At 40.2% G+C, this 18,429-nt stretch overlaps 1 protein-coding gene across 1 annotated transcript in view; it reads right to left on the bottom strand.

The window, feature by feature from the left end:
• Positions 1–6,199: 6,199 nt before the first annotated feature.
• Positions 6,200–18,429, bottom strand: part of LOC119740798 (cleavage stimulation factor subunit 3-like) — a 30,642-nt gene continuing 18,412 nt past the window's right edge. The window contains exons 8-20 of the mRNA XM_038216225.1: positions 17,794–17,956; positions 17,094–17,203; positions 16,539–16,655; positions 16,295–16,369; positions 15,441–15,584; positions 14,455–14,557; positions 13,513–13,582; positions 12,584–12,680; positions 11,779–11,877; positions 10,689–10,857; positions 9,850–9,944; positions 8,736–8,796; positions 6,200–7,862 (exon numbers count right to left, since the gene is read on the bottom strand). Of these exons, the coding sequence (XP_038072153.1) occupies positions 7,690–7,862; positions 8,736–8,796; positions 9,850–9,944; positions 10,689–10,857; positions 11,779–11,877; positions 12,584–12,680; positions 13,513–13,582; positions 14,455–14,557; positions 15,441–15,584; positions 16,295–16,369; positions 16,539–16,655; positions 17,094–17,203; positions 17,794–17,956 (1,476 nt within the window). The 3' untranslated portion in view covers positions 6,200–7,689. The remainder of the gene's footprint in view (positions 7,863–8,735; positions 8,797–9,849; positions 9,945–10,688; positions 10,858–11,778; positions 11,878–12,583; positions 12,681–13,512; positions 13,583–14,454; positions 14,558–15,440; positions 15,585–16,294; positions 16,370–16,538; positions 16,656–17,093; positions 17,204–17,793; positions 17,957–18,429) is intronic.

The following is an 18,429-nucleotide window of genomic DNA, read 5'->3' as shown; positions in this document are numbered from 1 at the left end:
TAGAGACTGGGAACCATACAATAATTACGCACCAGACTAGGGGCCTTTTCGAAACCCTGGCTTCGTTTCGTTTTTGGCTTAAGGAAATTGTAGGCCCCCAACTTTGGGCAGATGCTTCAGGAACATCCAATGATATGAAGCCAATAATAATTTTAGAATATTTTCGTTTGGTTTGCCTTAGTGGTTCAGAAATTGGAGGCAAAACCGAGTACTCATCAATAAACTTGCTGTGAGTCGCTTGCTTTCCAAAAGAAAAAAGTTTTACGAGGTGGCATCATATGAAAATTTGGACGCTAAATAACCAGCCTCACACCGACGTGACCTGTCACTGCCCTATTTATGTTCACCAAGGCATTCGCAATACAGCCAACGAGTCCGTATTTCATATAGTCCAACTATGCTGGGGGGAGGCGTATAGTTCCCTGAGTGGGGGTATATATTCCCCCCCCCCCCCCTCACACTTTTTGACCGGGGGCCGAATTTTCTTTTCCCAAACTACATCCACATAGTCATGGTTGTTTAGCGCCTACACCCGGATATATGCGGATGTCATTTGGGAGAAAAAAATCGCAACCGGGCGGCCGGGGGGGGGGGGGGGTCGGGATCATCCCCCACTTTTTCGTGATGAGAAACAAAGAATGCGGACTTTGAGGTATTTTTTCGAACTTCCCAACAATCAAAAGGTATTCAATAGCACTGAAAAACGGAGAAAAAAGTACAACAGCTTTAAATGCACCGTTTTGTTGTAAGGTTATAAGTACATCTGTATCATGAACAGCGCTCCCTAGTGTAATGTGGTTTCCAGCCCTCCCCCCCCCCCCCCCCCCCCCCATTTCGAATTACCACGGCCGGGCAATTTTTGGATTTCGGGCCATATCCCCCCCTCCCTCCACTCGCCTGCACAGATTTACGCCACTTCATCTGGTCCTGTCTGATCTATGTGGTCTGAGTATCATCCGTTGTTCATTGGATAGCTCTCCGTACGCCTAGCCAACGTAATGTGGGCATGCACATTTTATCCGACCCCACGCGCCAGCCAATCGGAGTGGACTTTAGAAATTGTGACATTATTTCGGGAAAGAGTTCCATATTATGTCCATCACCTATTTTCCCCTGCAATGACCTACCAACCATCAGAAAGCGATAACATGTCCTAAAAGTCTAATTTAGCAAGGAAAATGTTGAACCATTAGTGAGAAAACACTTGGAATTGTTCAGATAAGTCTCATCGGGTTTGTGAACAGGGTATCAAGTGATGCTCCAGGTATGGAATTCTTTCCTCATTTCGAACAAAAATGCGGACTAAGCTGTTGATTGGTCATGTTGCCTACCATGCATGTTTTGTAATGCAACGGGTTACCCGGCTCGAGACCCGGCGCCCGCTGCTGGTCAGAATCTCAAGACGCAGTCTTGTTTTGCAGAATTAACCGAATGCAGAATTATTGGAGTACAGAAAACGAATCGGCTCGCCCTTGCTGTGATGTGAACAACTGTGGCCAAGTTCGCGCAAGGACCATTAGTCGACTAGTGGTTGATTTGTGACGTACCTTACGCCTGCGCACTGATAGCAACGTGCGAACGTCTCTAGTCAAACGCTGGTCAAAATGTCATCGCAAAACTTCTGGATCCTGGCTCTCTGCTGTACGTTATGAATGCGCGCGGCTATGTTACCAGCGAAGCAACCAACCCCAGTAGGCTGGTTCCAAATAGTCGACTAGCGTAGTCAACCATCGTCGACTAGACAGAGTTCGGGCAAGCGTTAGTCGACCAATGGTTAACTATAGTCCTTGCGCGAACTTGCCCTGTGTCTACGCTGCACTGAGTCCAAGTTAACAATCGAACCATAAGTGGTTCAACTACAGGTGCCGGGAGGGGCGAGGGGTGGGGGTCTCAGTATGGCCCGAAATTGTATCTATATTCCAAACCCAAAAGTTGTTTCTTGAGCAAAAGTTATATCTTACCACAAACAAGAGTCTGAAACTTTAATCCAAGAATTTCCCAACCTTTCCAGTTCGGTCAAGAAGGAAGCGAGCCGAAGTGACTATTATAACAGCTAGTCAATATCCCGGCGGTGTGTGCGTGTCTAAATTTATGTCTTAAAAAAAGAGTGTCAAATTTAAACTTTGAGAATGTTTGGTTTTAACAGTAAATTAATCGGTATATTCCACTTCGTCATCGTCAACATTTACAATTTCATTATCATCCTTTAATTTGTCTTCTAAGTCTCCCCCAGTCAAATCTTTGGGTGAAGTCGCTTCTTCTCCATCCTCCACCGCTATCCCGGTCGTGGGAAGAAAAACATCTAGGTACAGTTTCCTCCTGAGACGACCTCCGTCTTTCCCGGAGACCTCAATGACTCGTCTCGTCTTTGTCATTCCCTTTCGATAAGAATGAAAACTTCCTCTGGACGATTGTGGTGTGGCCCCTGAACATGCACAGGGTGTGTGTTTTCGTTTCTTGATCCTCACAGAGGGCACTTTAGCCCGTTGTAAAGTTTCAGGTTGGGGATGAATTGGACTCGTCACAGGAACAGGATTGACCAGTGATCGCGTAGTCGAATTTATTGACAATGGCTGTAACGTTAAATTTGTCACGGGCAGTGATGCTCTTTCAAGGCCCAGAGGTCTAACAGATTGCTGGGGATTAAATCTGGCCAATGATGGGGACATTCCGCTGCAGACTTTCGTCGCGAGATGGCGCACCTGCACCTCCCTGACAATCTTCAAAATTCCCGCCGTGAAGTCATCATGGTCCGGCCACAGACGCGGGACGATGGGCGTCACGTGGACCTTCGGCAACACGTCTCGGAATGTCGTGCGTTCCGGCGCGGGGACTTCGGGGGTGCAACGCCTGGACGCCAGTATGCTAAACTGACCCCTTTTAGTCAAACCACCGTCGTTGCCATGACAATCTCCGTAGAATTTGTTCTGGCAGATGCCTCTGATGATTTCCTTTTCACCCGACGTGAGGGAGGCGGTGCTGTCTCGAAGACTCAGAGAACTCCCTGGCCTGCTGCTGGAAAGCAAAGCATTTGCTGGACACATCTCATCTTTATTGGACATCTTTCTGAATAAGATATTGATATTGCACTACGTTTTCTGAGCCAGTTTGTTTCGTTTCCTTCCCTAAACGACAGCATAAGTGAGTTTATCCAGGACGTAGCATGTCATACTGCAAAACGGTACTCTTGTTGATGCTATCGTCATCCAAGCGCGTTGTTTAAAAATTATTAGTAAAACTCACAAGATTGAATCACATCCAAGCCATCACTGTGACGGTATTGCTCCATTTAACTCTGTGTGCGCAAAACAAGTCGTTTCAAATAAGCAAAGACGGTTGTTGTTGCTCACGTGCTCTATAATGCCTCATCCTCCTCCCGCACATGCATGTAGGATATCGACACAACTCTACTTTGTCGGGTCGTCTCAGTCTAACTCCTGCGAAAAACTGAAGTAACGCTAACAATAGAGAAACATACTGACTACGTTGACTAGTTGCCAGAATTAATCGCTAACTCACCAAACACGCGGCCAAAAACTTGTCTGGTTTGGAGAAACTTGCCCTAAAAAGTGAAAGGATTTGAATTTGTTCCCGATGGTGTGCAAAACCGTTGTGCACACGTGGTTGATGCTGATCAGTCTACTTCAAAACCCAGCGTGCCAATTGTTCCCTACATCCTCAAAATGATCAAACTTCATTGTGCACTCATTTAAATCCACACAACTCTAGAATGCCACCTCGCCTAAAGTTCACGGTAAATCAACCACCTAAACCGAACTCATTATTACTCTACACGTTGATCCACTTCAGTTCTTACAGTAGACGTCGGTATGGCTATGATCCGTATCTGTTCCTTGTATTGCTCTATGGTCAGACTCAGACCTATCGAATTTACTTTTCACGTCTCATTCCCGTCCACTTCAACTCGGATCGCTACTTGGTCGAATCACGGCCGATTTTTATTTTGCATCTCCTCAAAAAAAAATCTCCAACTGCTATCAGATGAATAAACTTGATACGCATTTCGCGTTGAATTTGATACACGAGACCGTCCTTAATGGGTGATCGAGGGTTCTTCATAACCACTCAACGATTCCCCTGACTGAAATACCACACAGGGGAAAATATCTTGAGCAAAATCTGGTTTAAAAACATATTGTTGAAATATGCCTCGTCTGCCAATAGGCCTAATCAACTTAAAAAACAGACTTTGTTATTTGATTTGCGACAAACAATGGGACAATTCACGGAGAAGATTTTTTTTTTTGGTTAATTCATGTTCTCCCTTCTCTGAAATTCACACCAATGGAACAAAGGAGTGACAATGATATGGGTGGTGAATTAACATAGTTGCATGGTTGAAGTTGCAGGCAATCTGCACGCTTGAATAATGTTCCCAAGCTTGGGTGGCGTGGCAAAATATACCAGGCTCGAACATAGAGGCGATGGGGTATTTATTTCGCTATAGACGTTGCCATGGTGATTTTAACAGGGAGCTCAATTTTAGCTTACTTTGATTTTCAGGGGAAAAAGGAACTAGAAGACATACTAGTTTACCAGGGATGATATTGTGTATTTAAACAAATCTCTGAAATAGGATGAAAGGTCTGAGAATATAGTTTTGTTGTTTGTGTGACCAGCCTGTTCATTAGAACCCAGGTCCTGCACGCCCCTTCTTATACAGTGCGAGTAAAAATACACCAATACACTTTTAAAATTGGCCATAGTTTTATTCTGTAGCAATAAAGATAAGATATTTTCATATGTACTTTTAGAGTAACTCTTCCTGCTTCTTTTGGTGACATTTTCACTGGATTAGTTTTCATGCATGACTGCACAGAAAACAATTAAAGGGGTCGGTGAAATCTGACTTGCGCCAACTGGTCAGGGCTGGATAAGAAAGAAACAATTTAAAAAGAACACAGTAATATCTATATTACTACAGAAAAAAAAACTATGGTAAATTTTAAAAGTGCATAGTTTTGTTTGCTCACACTGTTTTATGTATTAAACTGACCATAATTAATGCTTTAATATACTATAGAATTGTATATCAAAACACACCCATTGTCTTCCAATTGCTACCGCTAGCCTGAGAGCGTTGATTTGCATAGTTCAGGTATACGTTTCCATTTTTCCATAAAGGGTTTTTGTGTTTTTTTCGTATCTGGCAGTCGACACAGCAGTGGGTTACAATGTGGTACTAAAAGAGCCCACGAATACACAAAAGAAACAGAACAATCTCTAATGAGGATTTTATATCCTGTGTATAATTGAATCCTTGTCTTGGGTTGCAATGTGGTACTAAAAGAGCCCACGAATACACAAAAGAAACAGAACAATCTCTAATGAGGATTTTATATCCTGTGTATAATTGAATCCTTGTCTGGTTACTCAAGGCCAAAAAAAAGTCTCCGGTTTCTGGTATGGAGCAATATTATACACTTTTAAAATGGGAATGGGGTGGGGTGGAAGTAAATTTTCTGCTTTTATCCTCTAACATTTCAGTATCTAGGGAAACCTCATTTTTGGTATACATTTTTACAGTAAATGCTATTCCCAGTTGAAGTTAAAGGGAATGTACATCATTGGCTTTTGCTGTAATTTTCAGAAATGAACTATTTGAGGGGTTAGCACTATAATAGATCAGCTATTGTTACACTGACATTTTTGAAGTTTTGTGTTCGAAAAGATTGGAAAAACCAAGAAAAACAAAACTTTTCAAGTAGTCTGGTTCCCTGACTCCACAAAAGATAAAATGGATCAATTTATAGATGATGGAAAATTGTAAGGCAAGGGAACCAGTCTAGCTGGCCTGCACCCCGTTCATGAACATGTAACCAATAGCAAACAAAATTTGGACTGAAAAATGGTAAATTTGGAGCAGTAGTTGAACAATAGTTAGGTTTTTCCAACGCTGGTCGGCCGACCACCGTTGGAAATGTATACACAAATACCATTTTCTTGAAAATGACTTCACACCAGGTGCCATAATTTTACAAGATGCTTGAGACTGTCATTTACCAACATCCTAGTAAGGTATTTCGTAAAAACTTGGTAGTTTTATTTTCAATGTTTGCAAATGTTGTATATTCCCTTTAACAAAAGCTCTGTACGATGTACGAAATGAGAGATGGCGTCCCTACTACATAAAATATTTCAAACGAACAAAATAATTTACGCAATGACAAAACATACGCAACTTAATTTTTCTTCCTTTTTTTTAATCTGTACTTGCACTTTATTACACAAAAAAATTTAACTAATTAAAAAGTTCCAGAGTATAGTCAGACATCACACCCTGCAGATATAAGGTGAACAAAGTTTCAAGTGTCACTGTACAACATTTTCAAAGTAAAGAAGAAATTGTAAAGTAGGGGAATCTAAATTGAAAACTTCCACTGTATTGTAGTGAAAACAAAAAATGAAACCAGTGCATTCACAACCCATAACAATATTCCATTAAATTTGAGGGGAAAAAAAGTTAATTTCAAAGGTGGCGTTTTCTGGATGCAACTTTGAGAAAATATGTATTTACAAGAAAAGTGGTTGAAAAGTAAGAATTCCCACAACAGATAAAAGTTAAAGATTGTTGGATAAAAAAACTGGAAATGCTTGACAACAAAAACTGTAGTCCACTACAATGAAGGAAGTGACCCGTTAAGCTAATCAGACACGTGAATTGAACAAGACACAAGGTAAAAATAGTGCAATATTTGGCCTTCAGGGGCCCAAGGCCATGCATGACCTTTGAGTTAACTTCTTTGTCCCCCCTCCCCCTCCCCCCACTTACACCCTGGCTTTTGACAATATGTGAGTTGGGTCAGTAAGGTTACCAGATAATAATTGATGTCACTGACAGATGAACAGTTTCAGACCGGCGTGACAGAGTTGCGCCAAACCAACATATTTCTAAGATTTGAATAAAGAATGATGTTTGAAATAATTAGTAGTGACTACACATCTAGGTCATAGAAATATTTCGGTTGTTAGTTATTCGTAAGAACTCCAGAGTTTTGTCAATGGACAACTGATATTTAAGTTCATCTTTCTGAAACCAAAATCTATAGTGGTCGTCAAGAGTTGCTCCTAATACTTCTTGGTTCAGCAAGACTTTGGAACCCAGCCTGAAATCGGGTATTACAACCAATGCTTGAAACAGTTAATCTTTCCATGTAGTCACTCCCCTTGCAAAAATCGAACTTTTTGTGTACTTAATTAAAACTTCACAGTAATTTAATTCGGTGCTTCTCTGCAACGTTAGTCTAAAATGGGTGGTAAATGATGAGGCTATCATCTTATATGACATCAAGTTGAAAGTCAAGAAATCATGTATGCAAATCTTTGAAAACTAGAATTTTTAACCCTCTCATGCCTGCTGCCTATTTCAACAAGAAGAAGTGTTGAAAGTTAACTGAGTGTTGAAACATAATAGCATATTTCTCGATCACACAGAGGAATTTTTTTTACACATCTTACTCTTTTTTTGGCTGTCATCAAGGGAAATTTAATGCTGAGATTTTCAATGGTGTGAAATACTGGTCAATTTTCACATGCACTGCATTCCGTTGTACAGTGTCCGAAGTCTAGACACAATTTTTGCTTTTGATGCACGTGTACATGTACCTGTTATGACGTCTAGTACCTGATGATTCTTTATTAAATGAAGACTCGCCATGATTCCTGCTTCTACCTGACGCGTTTCTGCTGTCGGCTTCGGTAAATGTCGTGGGCGGGGGCGCTATGCGTTTCCTCATCGTCGTCAGAATCTTCGTTCTTGTCTCCTGTGCGTTTGCGTTTCCCACCTCCATCCTCATCGTTGTCGCCCATCTCGCCATTTATAGCAACGTTCTCAATCTTGGCTAAATATTAAAAACAAAACAAGTAGGTTTAAAAAAAAAGTCTTGAATAGATTGGTGTGTGTTTTTTTTTTTGCAGGAATAAACGTGCTGACCAGCGGCCAATTTCACGGCGCTGCTAAGCACACAAATTTGCTTAGCACAAAAAAAGGCTGGCTTATAAAAGCAGGTTACCAGCCAAAACTCCACGTGATGTATAATGCTCGTGATTAGCATTCAGCTGTTGTTTGCTTAGCATTGAAAATCACATGGGGTTTTGGCCAGTAACCTGCTTTTATAAGCCCAATTTTTTTGTGCTAAGCAAATTTTTGTGCTTAGCAGCGCCGTGAAATTGGGCCCAGGTCTGTGCATCAGAACCATGTACCCAAGTACCCGACAACTCATGTCAGGAACCAGTTCGACACACCCCTAGCACCGACTCTTTTGATTAAATAACACAAATTTAGAAGTTAGAATTAGGTCTCATATGGGACATTTTCCAAGCTATAACTGTACTTGTTCAAACCCCAAAAAGCAGTGCAAAGTTTGCACTGCGATTGAATTCTAAGGGAGTGAAGGAATTTGATACTCGACATGACAGCTCAAAAAGTTGATGGTGCTTTTTAATTTTGTCTGAACTTTTTGGGGGCCTTGTGTTTTCCTCTCAAAATTTTCAAGTTGTGGACTAAATATTGGGCAATGTAGGGATTCATATGCCTAAAGTAAGTTGTCGCTAACAAGATCACAGTGTCACACCTGACTTAAAATGCATAAAACTACGTACTTGAAGGATTATTTACAATTAGGCCCCATCACAAAATTTGATCATCGTGGCCTAGTTCCTACGATAATCATGCAAATAACCACAGCACAAGCTTCTCCTTATTTTAAACTTACGCTCAGGAATCTTGCATTCCGCCAGGATCTTCATGAGGCTGTCAACTTTGACAAAAGGACCCTGTCAAGTACAATAACATTCCAACATTAGATAGATTTGGGTTGTGTTTTTAAGATATCAAACTTCTGGACATTTTCCATCCCTGCTCATCAAGACCATAATGCATTTCTCAGACCATCTGATCTTCCTTAGGAGTTTACAGCTTGATTGGTTCATTTATAATGCTTAATTCATACACATTCAGCATCTCTGCCCTCACAGGTGCCCAGTTCACTACTGGAAGAGAAAAAGTAGCAGCAACACCCAAGGGCCAATTTCATTGAACTGTTCAGCAGTAAACATTGCCTAGGCCAAAAAAAAAAAAAAAAAAAAAAAAAAAAGTGGGTCTCTGGTCAGACCAAAGTTTCGGAATTGATGCGGCAATGCGTTTTTTTTTTCAAGCTTGGATTGTACAGACAAGGTGGGTACTATTTTGTTTTGTGTGTGTGTGGTGTCTTCCATCATTTGCCTTGGTGCCCTTCCCCATTCCTTGGTGCCCATCATTTGCCTAGATGCTCTCCCAATGCCTTGGTGTCCTCCACATTTGCTCGGTGCCCCCATTTGCCTACATGTAGGTTCCCTCCTCGTTTGGCTACATGTAGGTACCCTAAATGCTTTCCTTCACATTTTCCATACAGCCAAGGCAACTTTTATGACTTGGACTTTGCCTCCAAAATGTTTTAAAAACAAGCCCTGCTACACTTTCAGAACAACAGAACCTGTTTTTAAATGAAAATTTGAGGCGGTGCGGCAATAGAGGGCACTGTTGTAGCTACCGCAGAAAATTTGAAGAAAAAAACCCATTGACACGCATGATCAAAATCGACGCGCGTGCTGACCAGAGACCGACTATTTTTTTTTGGCCGTAGCAAAAATCAGCAGAGAACCAGCCACAAGTAATATAAATATTGGCTGGTAACCTCTTTTTGCTAAGTACTGTACATTGTTTCTGTGCTGAGCAAATCTGTGCTAAGCAGCTCCACGAAATTGGCTTCAGATCACAAGGCTACAGTATTCTACATAGCATTCAATCAATCTTAAGGCTGTGTGTTTTGGTTCTTCACGATGACTGACCTGAAAGCAGGCTGGTGGGGGTAACCTCGACACAACATGAGCAGCTGCCAGAGGTAATGGAAACACACCCCCTGGCACAGGATGAGCACCAGGAGCTAGTTGGAAAAATAAAAAACAATAGAAATACACTTAAATTCCACAATATTCAAAAGTGCACAAGCTGAAGTTGGAAGCATAAATCCTGCTTTACTGACAGTAAATTATGGGGGAAAAGTGAACATCCGTTACGTTAGTAGACATTGCAAGAAAGTGGTATTTTGCTTAAGACAAGTTTTTTGTATTTTGTATAAGTTGGAATATCCTATTCTTTGAAAAAAACATACAGTTTCTATTTTAAGGCTTCCAAATGCATTTATATTTGTTGCAAACTGCCCATAATTAAAGAAAGGATGATTAAATGCAGGACACTACATGAAGTAAGTCAACCATGAATTGAAAAAGTACTATCTTTGAGAAAATACTTGTATGATATTGTGAATGCCCCAATTCATCGACTTCCGTTCGCAGTCAAAATGTAACTTCCATCAAAATCACTGACTGCACAATCTGCTGTTTGTTTGGATTAACCCTTTTAGTCCCTGCCCTGCCTACTACTCCCTGTACTGCCATAAACTGCCCCAGCGCTGTATGGTTCAATGGTTTCAGCAGGGAATAAATACAATGTAACACAATATAATACAATGTAATACAATGTAATACAATGCAATACAATGTAATACAATGTAGTACAGCATAGTACAGGTGCAAATAGGCTGAAAACAACCAGCTTGTCATGGCTTAAAATATGTTTCTAGAGAGATTAAGAAATTGGGATTTGTAAATGTACTAAGAATACATACGGGCTTGAGATCGTGGGGTGAAGGGCAACATCTGATGCAAATCAGGAGTGGGAAATTCTGTCTTCTTAGCATCAGCTCCTTCCTCCTCCTTGGTCTCGGTGGATGGCCCCGCCTCTTTTGAGATGGATGGATTTTGAAGAACTTGAACTGTGTGCCGCTGTGTAAGATCCTGGATGGACAAAATGAGGAATAATAGGGTTAAAAAGCTGGGAAGGACATGTACAAACTGAAAACTTGAATTCAAGTACAGAATGTAAAAAAAATTAAAAAAATTTGGGAATGTAAACAACTGTCTTCATTCAAAGTTAAAGGGACCATGTATGATTTTTGATGGCTATAAATATGCCAGTTCTCTTTCAGATGGAACAGGAGTTGTAATCAAATCCTTACAATAAGCCATTTGCGAATCAAATGTGAATAAAATCTGGAACGCTGATTTAATCCAATGCTTTGCACGTTTTAACTTTGCATTCTCCCGACCAAAGAGACTGTTACTATATCACATGAATCGAGGCAAGACTTATACTAGCAACCCCCAGCTCCGGAATGGTCTGGTGTCTTTGTGCCATTCTCACCCATTGTGAGCAATGTACTGATGCCGAGCTTCTCTTACGTAACTATGCAAGAGCTTGCCCCAAATCATGTGATTAGCAACAATGTCTTTGGTCTGGAGAATTCAAAGTTAAAATGTGCCAAGCATTCTGAGCAAGTCAGTGTACCACATGTTTATCAAATGTAAATCCTATAGGGTATAGGTCACTCACAAATGGCTTATTCAAAAACTAGTCATCCTGTTTCACGTCTAGCGGAAAACTATTCAAATGAACTGTGACAAAAGCATTCCTTTACTTCTTGTCCCCGGTACTTGTGACATCACCTGTGATTTGATTTGTGACAGTCTTGTGACGGCCTTGTGATGGACTCGACTAAAACACTGGATGGAACAACTTGCCCTTCCAAGAAAATTCCCAGTGGTAAAAACATGAATTCCCAATTAATACAAGTCAGCACATGCTCCCAATTTGAAATTCCAAGTTTTCCACATTTAAGATACAAACTCTCTCAGAATATTTTTGAGAGTGTGACATACTCTGTATCCAATGGCTTTCAGTTCAGCAGATGAGCACGGGTAGAGATCCAGGTATCTGTAACGATCTACGAGCAAGCTGGATTCCCGATCTTTGAATTCCTACAAAAAATAAAACCAGGTTAGTTGTCATCAGTGTCAGGTTGTAAGAGCATATAACGGTAGTAATTTTCAAACAATTTGCAAACAAAATATCAAAGAATGGCAGATGTAGAATGAGTAACCAACATAGATATGAGGTTTGGTTCAATAGGTACGCCTTTTCACTTTAAAATGAGACATCAAACGTCCAAATCTGATAATTTTTGACAGAGTTATGACTAATTTTCCAAGAGAGGTCAATTAACCATGGGACCAAGCTTTCAATTTTAGGCGTTGGGACAAAGGTAGCCTAATTGCCTCTGTGTGGATACTTGCCTTGCCTACATAAATGTGTTTAGTGAGTTCAAAAAAATAAATGTGTTTAGTGAGTTTAGTGAGAAAAAATTCAAACAATTCTAAACACTTTCTTGCTATCAGTTTAAACAGGTTTACATGCTAAACATTTTTAGCATGAGTGATAGCAAGAAAGTGTTTAGAATTGTTTGAATTTTTTCTAATTCGGTCACTTTTCTGATTTGAAAACCTCAATTAGAAACCATTACTACGGTGGAACCTCTTTTGCAGGCAGGTGGTACACATACACTTGATGCCTTTCATCCAATAGGCTTAGCTAAATGAGCATGCCTTTTCTTTATAAACACCTACCAGTGTGGTTCAACCCCAGTGACAGTTTCCAATTCCATTTGACGATTAATCTATGACTTACTTCTTTGAAGAGGGCTAGTCTTCTCCTCTCCACTTTGACGACGCTTGTTAGGTCTCCACAACTTGATTCAAAGTCCTCAAATCGCAGCCAGATCTCACTTGATAATAAAACAAACACACAGAGAAAACTGACAACAAGCCCATACCCAAACAATATAAATATCCCATGTTTGTGTTCTTGTACTTTTGTAGTCTGGTTTCCTACCCCACTTCAGATGAAACGGAGCAATTTATAGACGTCGGGGACGTGTAAGGACAGGGAACCAGTTTCGCTGGCTTGTATCAGTTCACAGATGTGTAAACGATTGCAAACAAAATGCGGACTAACTAAATTTGGTAAAGTGGGGGCAGTATATGAAAAAGCCATTTTTTTCCAACGATGGTCAGCCGACCATCGTTGGAAATTGATACACATCCACCTTTCTTGAAAATGTCAGCACACCATGTGCCATGATTTTACAGGATGCTTTAGACTGTCATTCACTAACAGTCCAGTAAGGTACTTTGGTAGTTTTGTTTCTTGATGCTTCCAAATTGGGGCAATGATTGGGGCAAACCAACCAGTTTTTCCAATGATAGTCGGCCGACCAGCATTGGAAATCGATACAAAAATGCCACTTTTCTTGAAAATGACAGCACATCAGGTGCCATGATTTTACAGGTTGCTTGAGGGTGTCATTTACTAACAGTCCAGGATTTCATAATAATTTGGTAGTTTTGTTTTTTGATGTTTGCAAATGTTGTATATTGCCTGTAAGACCCAAAGTTGAGTTGGCCTAAGCACACTTTTGCCTTCACATCATCTGAATTACTTGGCTACAGCTTAAGCCACTTCCCATGGCATGTGTTTTACTATCTACAGTAGCCAGGTGACTTGGACGCATTCTTGGACAAGGCATGGCTTGAGTCAACATAATGAGAATGACTTACCCTGACTTCTCCACTGGCAAGGACCCTGCTGTCAAGACCCTCTCAAACAATACCCTTGTGTTGTTATCCTCTGCAAAGAGATAATAAAGACATTCAAGAGATCTAATATATGTACGAAGGAGTGATAAAGGGTTATCGTTTGCTTATCAGAGGATAATTGTTTTTATGATGTAAGAAAAATGGGGCCCCAAATTTTTGTTTAAATAATTTGAAATATAACATTGGACTCAACATTCCTAAATTTATTCTAAATTTATTCTGGAGGGGGCATGCCATCCCCCCGACCCCCTATAGCAGGGGCACACCTTCAATCAAATATCAACACCCCATGCATTTCCTGAAAGCTAGATCCGAGCCTGGTATATTCAACCTACAGAGTTGTAAGTGGACTCTGACATTATGAAACTGGAGGTATTCAGGTATACACGCACACACATTTACAGTGTCAATATAGTATTTACAATTTGAAAAAAAGCTTGAAATCGGGCAATTTCAGGATAAATTTCAGGATAAATCCACCCCCCCTTTTGACCAGGGGGGGGGGGGGAATGGGTCATTGGATCAGACCCCCACCCCCATTTTTGTAGCACGAAGTAAAAAACAATACCCATTTTAAGGATATTTTCTAACTTTCCAACAGCCCAAATGTATTAAACAGCACTGCAAAATGGATAACAAAATGTATCGTTTTGATGTAAGGTCAAGCATGAGCTCTCAAGTTTTGCATGAGATGTAAACTTATATCATGAACAGTGACCCTTGTGTTGTTTGTGTTCAGGTGCCCCCCTACACTTTTGGAATTTTGACAGCCGGACAATTTTAGCATTTTGAAGTCTCATGTAGACTTAATTACCACTTTGACATTTCTTTTCAAAAACAAACCCATAAACCCCCCCCCCAAAAAAAATTAAAATAAAAGAAGGGAAAAATCTGGACACTTACCATTAAGATGTGAAAGGTAGTCAGTGTAAGAAAGGATGTATTCTGGGATATCTCCGTACTTCTTCAGACCCAGCTCAAAGATCTTGAATGCAACTTGTTGATCCTGAATGTTGGGTAACGGTAAAAAAACCCCAGTGAAATACATATGAGGGCAATCTAGCAATGAACTGTAATTGCAATGATATCAAACAGCGTTGATGTACTCAGAACATGCATTTTGTACTCAACAAATTGTATTTACCAGAGCAATCGGAGTATGACACTAATAATAACTTAAGTACTGTTTTAATAGATCAAAGCAAATATTAGCAGTTCTTTAACCAGATTCGTACCAGCCAACCGATCCCGCAAGCTCGGTGATTGAGTGGTAAGACGTCTGCACTAGTAAGCAGGAGGTCGCGTGTTCGAGTCCCACCTGAGTGGTTTTTTTTCCAACTTTCACTCAGGAGGTAACACACTGAGTATACAGTGTTTATACGTCAGTGAAGAGCAAAACCCATTTACTTATATCACCCCGACGCAAATTCCATCTCATGAAAAGTTCTTAAATGTATTCCAGAGTATGAAATCTCAAGATTTTTAATAAGGCAAGTAAAAGATAAATGATGCATTGCCAAAACAAGTTTATCTGTAGAAGCTCTGGCCGTTATAGTTCCTGTTCAGATTATTTTCATGACTTTTTTTGTGACTGCGTGCAATACCAATAATAAAAAATATTACAATAATCATTATATGGTACATACATCCACAGACCACGTGTTCATAGATCAGTACATCATCATTATTACCCCTACTCATCCGGCCAATGAAAAAAAACCTCCAAATACCATTTCAACTCCCTGGTAAGCTTACAGCTCAATGCTGCATTATCAGCGCAAATGGTTAAATCAAATGCAATAGACATTTCTTTCTCCTATGTATCCATTCATTCCTAGACAAAGACTATCCAGATCAAGATAAAGTGGCTTGCCCAAGGACACTCTTACCTTGCTGCAGTAGTATTCCATTAGAGACGCCGCTATGAAGACATGGTAGCGTACTCTGGCATCTTCCCTAGCTTTCTTGAAGATTCCCCGGGCGGTCTTGATGCCTTCTGCTCGGCGAGTGAACTTCATGTACTGGATGTAGACCTGAGATATCAATTGGGTTAAAGGTAGAATTTTCTCATTTGTGCATTCGCTTCGGTTGAAGCCACAAAAGTGCTCAAAATCTAAAGACCGGTTCTTAAGAACTAACCTGATGAAGTTTTAGCTCTGTGAATGCTGTATATTCGAGAAAACAATATGCTAGGATCTTGATTACAATTCATAAGTTGCCCAGTCATATTTTGAATTGCGCCTGAAATCAGCATCCGGATCACGTTCTTATTAAGCCAATGATGTCACGATGTCACGCACTGAACCGAGGAATTATAGCAACCGAGCGTGTGTGCGCTGTGTCAAAGCTTGTGCGCACCCACTCATGGATTCGCCCAATTACAAACCAACTACTGACGGAAATTTCCAAAAATTAGTCCCTTGACTCATCTTTGGAAATGACCTTCTTTTATTGTTTTCTCCAAAATGACAGCATGCCAGAAGGAATAATTTCACAGGGAGTTTACTGTCTTTAAACCATGTAAGCTTTTCAACAATAAGTTGGTCAGTTACTTTCTGGATAGCTGCAAATGATCAACTTTATCTTTAAAGTCGAGATCAAAGATAGCAATAGTATATTATTGGAAGGTATAGGTAATATAAAGTTTGTACCACAATACAAAAGGTAATCCAAAAATAATGGCTTAGTATGTTATAATTATAAACAAAATCAGAGGTTTCATATTATCCTCTTCTCTACTTACCAGAGTTGGGTCGATGTCTTCAATGGCCAATAATCTCTTGTAGATGTTGTGGACCTTTTCGTATTTCATCCGACCCTGAAATAAATCCAAAGGTAAAGAAACTTTCACAGTAAATGTTGAAAGATTCACCGTACATAAACAGTAGATGCTGCTTTGTCACCTCTCACAAGAATTCTGGTTTAGTGAGAAGGCTTGAGCTGGGGACATGGCAGGTGTTCAGGGGAGAGGAGTTTGTCTCACTTACCTCTTCAAAGTCTGCGTAAGCAAAGTAGATAAGCATGCTCTTCTTCATGAGCGTTTGGATGGCTCTCTCGTAGATCGCTGCTGCCTCGTCACTGAATACTTTGGCATTGTTCATGTCCTGGATGACACAAATTGACAAATAACACAACAGATTTTGTGACTGATGCAGTACATTGCAATCTACATCATCAACATTCATTACAAGTCAATCACAAGTCATTATAAATCATGGTAAGTCATCCAACAGTTGTCCAAGTCAACTGTGACACATCACAAGTCATCACAAGTTAAAACAAGCCAATTACAGGTCAATTACAAGTCATTGCAAATCACCATAAGTCATCCCAAGTCACATACAACAAATCACAAGTCATTACAACTCATCACAAAATCACTTTGCAAGTCCAGACAAGTCACAAGCTATTCAAATGAACTTTGACAAAGGCATTCCATGGTCATTACTTGTCCCCACAGCTTGTGAACTGACTTCTGATTTGACTTGTGACTGGAATTCCAGACTCGTAATTACAACTTCCGCTCATGAGACACCACTTACGCCTTTTTCTGCGAAGGATTTGCTGGAGTTCTCCAGATACAAGGCAGCCTCATACCACACATCCGGGTGATGACCAAGGCATAGCAGACACTGCTCATAGGCAAACATTACTACAAGGATCAAAAGAAAAAAACAAAACAGCCAATGTTATAGTCCTTGCACCACCACAAATCCACCTGTTTGTTTCTCTGTGTGCCGTCCAAACTTCCCCAGCACTCTATGATAACTCAACAAGTTATGAATGGATTTGCATGAAAATTCTTTCAGGGGTGGTCCTTGGTACAAGTACAAACCGATTAGATTTTAGAAGTGATCCGGATCTGGGTCTGGATTCAGGATTTTTTTAAAGGATTCTTCACCATTTATGCAAGCATTTCTATTGGGTGTGCTGACAATATGGCGGGGAGTTATTTAGCCTTGGCAGAGGATTGCGCTCTCTGAGTGCTTTTTAGTTTCAATAGTTGATCGCATTGTACAAATAACATTGAAAGTAATTGTAACTGTGGAGTCGCTAGTTGATTAACAAATAATTTTGTTGGAAAATTGTCAGTATCGGCTTCATTTAAGTAGCCCCTTTTCTTGAGTGGCTAATTTCAGCCTTCTCATGGGCAATTTCTATACCCCCCCATTAATAGCATGCCCCTCCCCTTTTCTGTCCCCATCCCCCTGTCTATACTCATCTTAATTTAGACAGTCTTACCTCTTTTCGTCATGAGTGTTTGATCTTCGGTTCTGGTTGGGTTAGTCTTTTCCCAGTTGATGTATTTCTTCCACAGTTCAACTTGTTTGGATTCATCCAGTGTGCCTGAGGGGGGTACCGCCGGATTGTTGCGATTGAGTCCCTTGGTTACGGCCTCATACTCCTACACAAGCAAAACAAAAAAGGTTTTTTTTTTACATTTAATTTGAGCGAAATTTTGATAAGTCAAACTCTGATAACTCAAAACAACTGTTAAGTCAGACAAAGAATCCATTCCCTTCAGTAGTATAACAATGACATACAGCCCTGCTTAACTCAAAACTCTGCTTAACTCAAATTTTGAACCTGTTCCCTTGAGGTTTGACTTATCGAGATTTCACTGTATTAAATAAACAAATTTTATGTTCTTGCAGGCAATGCTAATACCCTTTCAGCAGATGACTGATTTCTTTTGAGCAAGATGCCAACAAAGTATTCAGTAATTTCTTGGTTTAAAGAAATGTTAAATGGCTTGACTTTTCAATCTTTCCAAATTTGTTCATCTTAATTCACTATGGATTTGAAAAATAAGTGAAGAAAAAAACATCAGTTTTTATGACGTTTTGATCCTTGCAAAATCTTTCTCTACTGCAAAGT

Source organism: Patiria miniata, unplaced genomic scaffold (genome assembly GCF_015706575.1).
Source record: "Patiria miniata isolate m_02_andy unplaced genomic scaffold, ASM1570657v1 HiC_scaffold_5, whole genome shotgun sequence".
NCBI lineage: Eukaryota > Metazoa > Echinodermata > Asteroidea > Valvatida > Asterinidae > Patiria > Patiria miniata.
The sequence above is the reverse complement of the archived record's forward strand: the minus strand, read 5'-3'. Positions and strand labels throughout refer to the sequence as shown.